At 40.4% G+C, this 12,453-nt stretch overlaps 1 protein-coding gene across 3 annotated transcripts in view; it reads left to right on the plus strand.

The window, feature by feature from the left end:
- The window catches only part of MTRF1 (mitochondrial translation release factor 1), a 49,983-nt gene that overhangs the window by 35,657 nt on the left and 1,873 nt on the right, over window positions 1–12,453 (plus strand). For 2 of the 3 annotated variants that reach the window (XM_044249823.1, XM_044249825.1), the window contains exons 8-9: window positions 5,237–5,373; window positions 8,649–8,747. In XM_044249823.1, coding sequence (XP_044105758.1) covers window positions 5,237–5,373; window positions 8,649–8,747 — 236 coding nt within the window. The remainder of the gene's footprint in view (window positions 1–5,236; window positions 5,374–8,648; window positions 8,748–12,453) is intronic. The other variant, XM_044249826.1, reaches the window with a different exon arrangement.

Here is a 12,453-nt window from a genome sequence, read left to right on the forward strand (position 1 = left end):
TTAGGGTTTTTCTGGTTCCATACAAATTTTAGGATTGTTCTGGTTCTGTAAAAAATGTTGGTGTTATTTTGATAGGGATTGCATTGAATATGTGGGTTGCTTTGGGTAGCACAGACATTTAACGATATTTGTTCTTCCAATTCATGAGCATGGAATGTTTTCCCATTTCTTTGTGTCCTTTTCAGTTACTTTCATAAGTGTTCTGTAGTTTTCTGAGTACAGATCTTTTACCTCTTTGGTTAGGTTTCTTCCTAGTATCTTATGGTTTTGGGTGCAGTTGTGAATTTCTTTTTGATTTCTTTTGAAATCTTCCTTGGTTTCTTTTTCTGATGCTTCATTATTGGTGTATAGAAATGAAGCGAACTCTGCATTGATTTTTATTCCTGTGACTTTGCTGAATTTTCCTGTATCAGTTCTAAATTTTTTATAGTCTTTCAGGTTTTCTACATAAAAGTATAACATTGTCTGCAAATAGTAAAAGTTTAACTTCTTTCTTGCTGTTTGGATACCTTTTATTTCCTTTTGTTGTCTGATTGTGGTGGCTAAGATTTCCAGTACTATGTTAAATAGTAATGGTGAGAGTGGACATCCTTGTCTTGTTTCTGACCGTAGATGAAAACCTCTCAGTTTTTCCCCATTGAGGATGATACTAGCTGTGGGTCTTTCATATATGGTTTTACGATTTTGAGGTATATGTTCCTTCTATACCTACTTTGTTGAGGGTTTTTTTATCAAGAATGGATGCTGTATTTGTCACGTACCTCTTTTCTGCATCTGTTGAAGGGATCATATGGTTCTTATCCTTTCTTTTATTAATGTGTATCACATTGATGATTTGTGGATATTTACCCACCCCTGCAGCCCAGGAATAAATCCCATTTGGTCATGGTGAATAAGCCTTTTAATGTCCTGTTGGATTCAATTTGCTAGTATCTTGTTGAGAATTTTCATCCTTGTTCATCAGGGATATTGACCTATAGTTGTCATTTTTTGTGGTACTCTGTCTAGTTTTGGGATTAAGCTAGTGCTGGTCTCATAAAATGAGTTTGAAAGTTTTCCTTCCATTTCTATTTTTTGGAACACTTTCAGAAGAATAGGTATTAATTCTTCTTTAAATGCCTCGTAGAAAGCCCCTGGGAAGCCATCTGTCCCTGGACTCTTTGTTTTTTGGGAGATTTTTTTTTTTTTTTTAAGATTTTTATTTGTTTGAGAGTGAGTGAGAGAGAAAGAGAGAGAGCATGAGTGAGGAGAAGGGCAGAAGGAGAGGGAGAGGCAGGCTCCCCACTGAGCAGGGAGCCCCCTTCGGGCTCGATCCCAGGATGCTGGGATCACAGCTGAGCTGAAGGCAGACGCTTGACTGAGCCACCCAGGCACCCCTTGTTCTGATTACTGATTCAGTTTAGTTACTGGTTATAGATCTGTTCAAATATCCTATTTCCTCTTATTTCAGTTTTGGTAGTTTATATGTTTCTAGGAATTTGTCCATTTCTTCCAGATTGCCCAGTTCATTGGCATATAATTTTTCATAATATTCTCCTATTATTGTTTGTATTTCTGTGATACTGTTTGTGATCTCTCCTCTTTCATTCAAGATTTTATTTGGGATCTTTCTCTATTCTTTTTGTTAAGTCTAAGTGGGGGCTTATCAATTTTATTAACTCTTCAAAGAACCAGTTTCCTTCATCTGTTCTGCTGTTTTTTTGTTTATTTGTTTGTTTGCTTCAATATTGATTATTCTCTAATTTTATTATTTCCTTTCTTCTGCCGGCTTTAGGTTTTATTTGCTGTTCCTTTTGTAGCTCTTTCAGGTGTAAGGTTAGGTTGTGTATTTGAGACTTTTCTTGCTTTTTGAGACAGGCCTGTATTGCAGTATATTTCCCTCTTAGGACCTTCTTTGCTGTATTCCAAAGGTTTGGGACTGTCATGTTTTCATTTTCATTTGCTTCCATGTATTTTTTTTTTTTAAAGATTTCATTTACTTATTTGACAGAGAGAGACACAGCGAGAGAGGGAACATAGTCAGGGGGAGTGGGAGAGGGAGAAGCAGGCTTCCCACTGAGCAGGGAGCCCAATGCAGCGCTCGACCCCAGGACCCTGGGATCATGACCCGGGCCGAAGGCAGATGCTCGATGACCAAGCCACCAAGGCACCCCTGCTTCCATGTATTTTTTAAAATATCTTCTTTAATTTCCTGGTTAATCCATTCATTCTTTGGTAGGATGTTCTTTAACCTACATGTATTTGTGGTCGGTCCAAATTTTTTCTTGTCGTTGACTTCAAGTTTCATAACATTGTGGTCAGAAACGATGCATGGTATGATCTCAATCTTCTTGTACTGATTGAGGCCTGATTTATGACCCAGTGTGTGATCTGTCTTGGAGAATGTTCCATATGCACTCAAAAAGAATGTGTATTCTGCTGCTTTAGGATGGAATGTTCTGAATGTATCTGTTAAGTCCATCTGGTCCAGTGTGTCATTTGAATCATTCAAAGCCCTTGTTTCCTTGTTGATCTTCTGCTTAGATGATATATCCATTGCCGTGAGTGGAGTGTTAAAATGTCTCTTACTATTACTTATTATTATCAATGAGTTTCTTTATGTTTGTTATTCACTGATTTATATTTGGGTACTCCCAAGTGGGGGGCATAAATATTTATAGTTGTTAGATCTTCTTGTTGGATAGACATCTTTGTTGATACAGTGCCTTCCTTCAACTTTTGTTACAGTCTTTGGTTTAAACTTTAGTTTGTACTCTGGCTTTCTTTTGATGTCCATTAACATGGTAGATAGTTCTCTATCCCCTCACTTTCAATGTGCAAGTGTCTTTAGGTCTAAAATGAGTTTCTTCTCTCTCTCACTCATTCTCTCTCTCAAATAAGTAAATAAAATCATTAAAAAAGGGGGGGGCACCTGGGTGGCTCAGTTGGTTAAGCATCTGCCTTCAGTTCAGGTCATTATCCCAGGGTCTTAGGATCACATCCCACACCAGGCTCCCTGCTCAGCAGGGGAGTCTGCTTCTCCCTCTGCCCCTCCTCCCTGCTTGTGGTCTCTCACTCACTAACTGTCTCTCTTTTTTATATAAATAAATAAAATCTTTTAAAAATATATAAATAAATTAAACGATTCTCTTATAGGTAGCATATGGATGGGTCTTATTTTTTTATTCATATCTATTACTCTGTTAAATAAATAAATCTTTTTTAAAAAAAGGTAGATCCTGTTTTCCCTAAAGCTGAAGCTTTGCAGCACTATGTGATGAATAGACTTGGTGCCTGTAAGGGGTCCATGTTGGTCTTCTGGAGTGGGACCTATTGTGCTGATTCTCAGTCCAACTCGCCCTAGTGGAGATGCACTGGCAGGGGGGTGAGGCGGTGGGGGAGCATGGTGTAAGCTGCTTTAGTCGCCACTGGGTGGCACTGTGTTGCTCACTGAAGTGAGTCAGCGCTAACGGGCAGGAGAGAAAATCACTGTGCCAGGCTCTCTCTCCTGGAGCAGGGAGTTCGCACCAGCACTCTTGAGGAAGTGCTCATGAGCACTTGATGAGCAAACCATCACCCCTCTTGTGTCCCCCGCTTCTGTCAGATCCCTGCCTTCACCCTATTTGTGTCTGAGCTGTCTGCATACTGGGCAGCACAGTACTCCTGTGTTTTATCTCAGGCACACGGCTCTGTTTCAGAACTCCAGATTTTAGGGATCCACATGGCACAGACCCATGCTGATCCTCTTGGGGAAGGTCTCACCTCGCTGGCTGGTGCTGGTTTGTCCCAGAAAAGCAGTCACACACCGCACGGTGGTTTATGGTAAAGTGCAGCTAAAAGCCAGCACCAAGGCTTGTTGCCCTCAGCCGGTGTCTCTGTTCCTGTTAGGGAACAGGGACACACATCGCTGACAGTACTTCTTCTGTCTCCAGAAAGGCTCTGCCACCATTCCCACATGCACTCCAAAAAGAGGAGTTCTTTCTACCCACGTGACCCAGGGGACGCTCAGACCACTCTGCCCACTCCCAGGTCTCCACCCTCCTTTCCTTACCAGAGCAGCACTAACCCCCCACCCCAGGCACAGCCCCTTCCTACCAGAGCAGCACTAACCCCCCCAGGCACAGCCCCATCCATGGCACAGTCTTCTAAAACTTCAGACTTGACGCTCTGCTGATTGTAAAAACTAGCAATAGTCATCCCCTCTCCTTTTCCCAATCACTGATTTTGGGCAATAGTTTTTTTTGTGCAGTCCCCTGCCTGCTGCTTCTCTTGCTCTTTCCTCTCACTCCTCTCCCCATGATCAGGGCTCCCTCCTCCCCTCTGCAGCACCCCCAGCTTTTCTCTCTCCCAAATCAACTCTCCACAGCCCTTACCTTCTGTCAAGTGGCTGTTTTTCTACCTGTAAATGTGCATTTTGTGCTCTCAGTCCTCAGATCAGTTTCTTGGGCACTCAGAATGATCGGATATTTTTCTAGCTGTGTTCAAGGGATGATGCAAGCTCAGGGTCCCCCCTACTCCTCCACCATTTTAACTCCTAAATATATGCATTTATAAATATCTATACACACACACACCCTATATCTTCTTTATCCATTCATCTAGTTTTTAAAAGATTTTATTTATTTGAGATAGAGCAGAGAGAGTGAGAGAAAGTGAGGCAGGCTCCCCTCTGAGCGGGGCACCCTGTGCACCTGGAATCATGACCTGAGCCATTTCACCGACTGAGCCACCCACGCGCCCCTGTCCATTCATCTGTTGACGGACGCTTGGGTTTTAGAAAGTCATCTTTAAAACATCAGCTCTGTGCGAATTTGTGGTTAAGGAACAAAGCTGAATTCTCCTTGACTAAAACAGAGAATGGAGCAGCTCTGTGTGGGGGTGAGACTCTGTGTTGGGCTGTCTGTCCGAATGAGCTGAGAGGGAGAGGCAGAGCTGTGGAAATGAAAGTATGTGTAACCATCTGTAGATGCAGCTGCTTCCCCTCTTCTCATCTGAAATATCTCCTTCAGATCTCAGAATCGAAATAGCCATCTACTGCTTTTATCAGCATGGTTCAGGTATAGTTTCTAAAGTATGCTAAGTCTGAGTTGTTTTTAATCCTTTGTGATCTTTTCCTGATTAGCCTTTCCCCCTTTAAAATTTTCCTGAGGCCTATCTTTTTTTCCCCAGTTTTATTGAGATATCATTGACATCTCAGTTCTGTCTTAATCTGGCTTCTGGAAGCTTCAGTTTACCTCTGATCCTTGTTCTTTTTCAGGGCTTGTAGTAGAATGCCAACAAGAACGATCACAGATTAAAAATAAAGAAATAGCTTTGCGTGTGTTGAGAGCTAGACTCTACCAGCAGATTATTGAGAAAGACAAGTGTCAGCAACAAAGTACTAGAAAACTGCAGGTAAGGCTTACACAGTGTGGTACCTCTGTGGGGCACCTGGCTGGTTCAGTGAGAAGACCGTGTGACTCTTGGTTCCGGGATTGGGAATTCGAGTCCCATGTTGGGTGTAGAGATTTCTTAAAATAAAAATAATAATACCTCTGCACAAAAGTCATCATTTTCTGTAGAAAATGTAGCATTTGTTCTTGATCAAATGGGACTATCTAATAGCATAGGGAAACACACTTATTTGTAAATAAGCAGTAATTTCATGCAGGTAGACTGATTATAGCTAAATTTGGACGTGCCAGTTTGCAAATGAATCAATGAGATATACATAAACTCAGGATTATCTCCCAGCTTTTCCCTCCAATGTTTGTATCATGCCTGTTTTGAGAGGAGGTTAGGTTAAAAGATAAAATAATTCCCTGGAAATTAAGGGACTTTGAGATTTTTTTATTTAAAAACCTATAGTCTTTTATTAAAACCCTATGGGATCAAAAGTCCCATGCTGGTAATGATGATTGTTACTGATAGGATGTGGGGACAGGGGTAGAAGAGAGATTTATGTCTGCTATATACTTTTATACTTTCTGAATTTTGTACTTCATAAATGTGTGGTATTATTTATTCAAATATGGAGGTACATGCTAAGCAAAATGAAAAAATGTCACTGTTTTAAGTAAACAGATTATAGGATTTTAAATCCTAAAAAATGTAAAGTTGGTCTTTGAGAAAGGTGGGAAGAGAAAGTGGAATAACTGCTTTTGTGTTGTTCGCTGGTGGGTATGCTACACAAAATTTGGAAGACTTTGTGGCCTTTCAGGACAATGAATTATATAAACTTAACCATTAATTATTCTTTTAGGCAAGATGTCCTGCTCTCATACTTTTTTTTTTTTTTTTTTTTTTGGACAGAGAGAGAGAGGTCACAAGCAGACAGGGAGGCAGGCAGAGAGAGGAGGAAGCAGACTCTCTGCAGAGCAGAGAGCCCGATGCGGGGCTCGATCCCAGGACGCTGGGATCATGACCTGAGCCGAAGGCAGAGGCTTTAACCCACTGAGCCACCCAGGCGCCCCGCACACTTTTGCCCTTCAGGCTCTCCTTACCCACATTCTAACTTCCAAGTAGCAAAAGTGATGGGATTAATGGAATATTAATCCTCTGGTAATCCTAGATTGTTGTCCTACATCAGTATATACATTTGCAGAGAGGAATGCCCATTAACAAACCATTGCTTCTTAGCACATAAGTGGTAACATAAACACTAAGAATTCCCCGTCAGTGACATTTGAATTAATAAAAGACATTGGAATTCACTTGCTATTTGGCATTTTAGTACCAGATTTTCACACAGTAATTTTAAAAATAAGTAATTCAGGATTGGCCTGGTGTAAGTTGTGTGTGTGTGTGTGTATGTCCTCTTCAGAAATTTCTGGTTTCAAGCACCAGAAAAGACCTCCATGCCTCCCAATTAACTTATCCATCTGTGTGAAACTTTTTAGTAGGTATTCCTAATGCTTAGAGAAGTTTTTGCTTCAACTAATATATATAGTAGCTTTTATAAGGAAGGCATTATGTCAGGTTCTCAACCCTGGTTCCATTTATCTCCTGAAGAGCTTTGTATATCCCTCAGGCCCCAGTGCCCAAGAGTCTGACATAATTGATTTGGGTGGGAGCCTGGGCATTAATATGGTACTTTGGGATAGTAGTTTCCATACCTGGCTGGTTGCAGAATGGATGGCCTGAAGAATGTTCTAAAAATCCATAAATCCCTGCTTTGTTATATCTGAGATTAGACTTTAAAGTCTTTAGTTTTAAAAAATTCTCCTGATGGTCAGCCATATTTAATTTAGTGTCATGTCATTTGCCTGAGGAGCAAAGAAAGTAAGTTACAGAAATGTCTTTTTTTAGTCTTAAGAAGTGAAAGTGAGGGATGCCTCAGTGGGTGTGTTGGTTAAGCATCTGCCTTTGGCTCAGGTCAGGATCCTAGGGTACCAGGATAGAGTCCCACATCAGGCTCCTTGCTCAGCGGGGAGCCTGCTTTTCTCCCTCTCCTGCTCTCCCTGCTTGTGTGCATGCTCTCTCTCTCGGACAAATTAACAAATAAATCTTTTTTTTTTCTTTTATGTGAAAGTGAGTGAGAGAAGGTGTGCTGGGAATATAGTAGAGATGAGGAGATTGGAATACAAATAACCATAGCATAAGGCAGACTGTAGTGTGCTCTGAAGAAGATTCCAAGTGTAAGGGGTTTCAAAGGAGCACATTAATCTATCTCAGGTGTTGCTAGCTGGAAAGGGGGATGATAGAGTGTGTGGGAAGGACATCCCTTGAGATGATATTTTAGCTGAGTAAACAGGCATGCCCATAATTTTGATATGGTATAGTAAGTGGCATGATAGTGGTTCACATAATTTTCAGAAATAATGTTGGGAAAAGTTGGCTACATTGTGAAGTGCCTTGAATGCTGAGTTGAATTGTCTCTGCTTAGTAGACAGGAAGAAATGAAAGAAGAAAACTAATCAGAAAGCTGTTTTAGGCAGACTAAGCAGGGCAGTACTTGTAGGCAGAGACTTAGAAGATTCATCAGGTGATTTTTACAGGAAGGAAGGTGAACAATCATGAGCCCTTAATGATAGAAATGAAAAGGGCAGATTATAACAGGAGACCCTTAAAATCAGCGGGAATGGGCAGGTAGAGAATATGATGAATTGAAAATGGTTTCTTCCCCAAGTGTCTGTGTCAAAGCTTGGCATGTAGTAAGTGCCTGTGAAATGTTACGTAAGTTGAGGGATGTCAGAGTTTCCACTGGGAACCAAGGACATGTGGTGGTGCCATTTATAGAAGCCAGGAGGAAGAACTGATTGGGGTGCAAAGATAATTTCGTTTTAAATATCTGGAGTTTAAAGTACTGAAGAAAAATTCATTCTTATTCCATAACCTTACAAAGCTATAGTCTTTAAGTTCTGCCCATTCTTGTGCCTTGTCACTTTGTATATATGACCTAAAAAAAACAAACTGGGTGGTTCAGTCAGTTAAGGGTCTGCCTTCGACTCAGGTCATGGTCCCTGGGTCCTGGGATCGAGCCCCGCATCGGCTCCCTGCTTAGCAAGATATCTGTTTCTCCTTCTGTCTCTCTCCCAACCCAGGGCACTCTCGCTGTCTCTAATAAAAAATAAAATCTTTTTAAAAAACTGAAGCTGTTATAATAGAAAAGGCATTTATAAGTATGTTTCCCATTGTAATAAAGGCAATTATAAAGTTAAAACATGAATTACTTTTTTGTTGTGGCACAGGTGGGAACAAGAGCCCAGTCAGAGAGAATTCGGACATATAATTTCACCCAGGATAGAGTAACTGACCACAGAATAGCATACGAAGTTCGTGATATTAAGGTAATACAACTTACTGTGTTTTATGTACCTTTGCTTTTCAAAGAATGTGTACTCATATTCTAGAGAGTTCTATCTAAAATATTATCAAGTAACTTAAAATCATGAAGCCAGTTTAAGGTTGTATCCCCAAATAGGCAAACATTCATATTAGTTTGTTGGTCAGAAATGGGGTCTTAGTGTCAGTTTGAAACAGGTCTTTTTGAACTCCAAATTCTTTGCTGTGCAATCACAGTGTATTAAGGTATATTCAGTATACATATATATACTGTATCAGATTCCTATTGCTGTGTTACAAATTACCACAAACTTTTTGGCTTAAAGTAATATTTCTTATCTTATGGTTAGCAGGCAGAGGAGAGTTCTCTGTCCTCGGGCCCTAAAGACCACTAGCAGGTTGCTTGCTAAGTGGCCCCTCCATATGCTTTCTCACTTTGAACCTCTTGCAGGAATGGCATAAGCCTTTTTAAGGGCTCACCTGTTTAGGTCAGGCCCACCCTGGTAATATGTTGAATGACTCAACATCAACTGATTAATATCCCTGGAGTGATATTCCATCATATTCACAGCTTCTGCTTCCATGTAAGGGAGGGAATTCTGCAAGGTGTGTACACCAGGGGGCATCTTAGAGTTCTGCCTAGCACGATGAATTGTTCATGAGTTTCAGGAGTTATAATTATGCTGTTGGGGAAAGACCCTGTTAACATGGTTTGAACATTAACCTAACTAAATCCCATTTAGCCAGACCATTGGCATTAATACATTAATGATGAAGTACAGGAAAATTCCCCTTTTGTTTCCCCTGAAGGGGAAAATGAACTGGTTCTCATAAAGGACTATGTACAAAAGGCAAGAGGTAGAAGGTTCTGATTTTTTTTTTTACCTTGATGTCATGTGATACCTAGGGCTTCTTTCAGTTGATTCTGTCCCATTCTGTACTCAAAAGTAAAGTCCTAATTTATAAGAGCAATGTTGTGTTTTTAAAATGTTTAGAAATTTCTGTGTATCTTACGCCACTTCCTCTGTCTTTTTAGCAATTTAAGACTGTCTCAAATAGGAAAATAATAGCCTTGTCAAAAAGGAGAAAATATTTGTTAACTTCCCTTTCCTCAGGAAACACACAGTAATAACCAAACATGTTTGGCCATATTGTTCAGATTACACCATATTCTTTCAGTTGTTTTTTCTGGTAGTGGTGATGGTTTTCCCTGAGACGACTGCATTCTTATGACCGGTAATATTTTTTAGACTAGCCCTTAGGTCCTGAGTTAATATTTAGTCTTGAAACAGTGGCAGGTTAAGTGGCTTTTATAGTTATAAAATATCTGACTTTGGCGTGCATGCTAACATATTATTACTAACTAAACTAACATGCCAGATTTAGAAATAATTAGGGAAATTATATTCATGTGCTCTCATAATGACTAAGCAGCCCATTGAAAGGGGAAAAAAAATCCCCTATTAGTGAAATGGAAAAGTTTGGTAATGTCATAAAAAAAAAATGTAGTAAAACATTAAAATCTGTATGAAGGACAATAAAGAGACTCGTTGGAGTGAATAACTTTGGAACAGAATAGTTATAGATGAGGCAGGAAAAGGGATAAGGGCCTTAACCCCAGAGGCAACAGCCACAGGTCAGAGTGGAAGGAGCAAACAGGGAAGAAAGTGGAGGTCTGTGGGACTCCGCTCAGCTCAGCTGAGGTCTTAGAGCTTGAGGTCTCCCTACTCCATTTACATATTTCGCGATGAAGCTGCTCTGCTCTTACAGGATCATGATCCTGACTCAAGACAATAATTGGTTTGTTTGGGGAGGAAATCTGAAAGAGCCCCCACCAATGAGTTAGTTCCTTCCGAGCATTTTTAAACCGGAGACAAAGAGAGCCATTCTCGGCTGAAACTGAAATATGTAAAATGGATAAGAGGTTAGAAGCCACATTTCCAAGCCATGAGGAGAAGGCAGTGTTCAGGGGGAGATGAAGCTGATATTGAAAGGATCAAAAATAGAACTGAATGGAAAGAATCTTGTTGATATCAGTCCTCACATTCATTTATTCCTGTGGCCAGCTTCATTCCCAGGGCGGTAGCAGTAGCCTTTCCATTTCTATCCTTGGGTTCTGTGAGATCACCTCATATTCTTAGTGTGGGTTCTCTTGTAGGTAATTTTATTTTTATTTTTACTCATCTAGATCGTAAGTGCAGACTACCTTGTAATCTATTGTTTTATGTTTTTAGTCTGTTTTTTTAAAGTCTTTGTGCAGATTCCATAACATCAGCCTATCTCCTGCCCTCTATCCCTCCCTGAACTGAAAATCTCCCCTTGCCCTTTATGCTTGCACATTGTCTCTGTGCCTTGCTTCATCCTCATTCTTTTGACTGAAATACTCTGCTTGTCTCTATTTGGAGGGAAAAAAAACCTATTCTGTTTTTAAGATCTAATGCAAACTTGTTCTTCCTTCCTAAACTCTTTCCTGATGCTACCTTCTTAAAATTAACCTTGCAGCCCTCACTTGCTTTTTTTTTTTTTTTTTTTAAAGATTTTGTAATTTATTTGACAGAGAGGTCACAAGTAGGCAGAGAGGCAAGCAGAGAGAGAGGGGGAAACAGGCTCCCCGCTGAGCAGAGTCCGATGCGGGCCTCCATCCCGGACCCTGCGATCATGACCCGAGCGGAAGGCAGAGGCTTAACCCACTGAGCCACCCAGGCTTCCACTTGCTTCTTTTTAAATTTCTTGTGCTGGTTTTGGTGCCTAGCTCTGTCACTAGATTATGAGCTTCCCCAAGTCCTTCATCTTTGGTCTTTGTATCTCTGGCACTCTGATTATTCCAATCAAACTCTAAATGTGGTTTGATTGTCAGTTAAGAGTGATAATCCTTTTAACATAATTTCCAAATGATGAAATCACCTTGGCAACACCATGATAATTTGAGCTCTGGGCATGCTGATTTTATAAGCAATTCCCCATATTATGCTCAAAATGGTATAAATTTTAATTTTAAAACTTCATCATAGGGCTTTTGCCTTACTTTTAAAGTTTAGTTGAGGTTTTAATATATGCTGGTGTTTTGTAGGATACAAAGATAGTAAGGCATCTTTTCCCCTACAGTTGAACTTGAAAGATGAATGTATATACTTAACCTAAAATTCAACTGTAAGAGGGCGCCTCAGTGGCTCAGCCCATTAAGTGTCTACCTTCTGCTCAGGTCATGATCCCAGGGTTTTGGGATTGAGCCCCGAGTCAAGCTTTTTGCTCAGCGGGAGTGTGCTTCTCCTTCTCCCTCTGCCGCTCCCCCTGCTTCTGTGCTCTGTTTCTCTCTCTCTCTGGCAAATGAATAAATAAAATCTTTCAAAAAAATAAAATAAAATTCAACCTTAAGACCGTTCAAGAAAGACCATATATATGTTTAGTTCACACGAGGGCACCTGGGTGTTGCAGTCGGTTGTGCTCCTGGCTCTTGGTTTCCGTTTGGATCAGGATCCTAGGGTCCTGGGAATGGAGCCTTGCATCAGGCTCCACACTGAGTACAGAGTCTGCTCAAGACTCTTTCTCCCTCTCACTCTGCCCCTCCTCCTTGCTTTCTCTCTAAAATAAAATCTTAAAAAAAAAAAAAAAAAAGTTCATGCCTATATTAAAATTTTAAATGTTCTGTGTTCCAGATGCTGACATGGAAATATTTCCATTAAGCCAATGTCTAGATTTTGAACATTTCTA

The sequence above is a fragment of the Neovison vison genome, chromosome 5 (genome assembly GCF_020171115.1).
Source record: "Neovison vison isolate M4711 chromosome 5, ASM_NN_V1, whole genome shotgun sequence".
Taxonomy (NCBI): Eukaryota; Metazoa; Chordata; class Mammalia; order Carnivora; family Mustelidae; genus Neogale; species Neogale vison.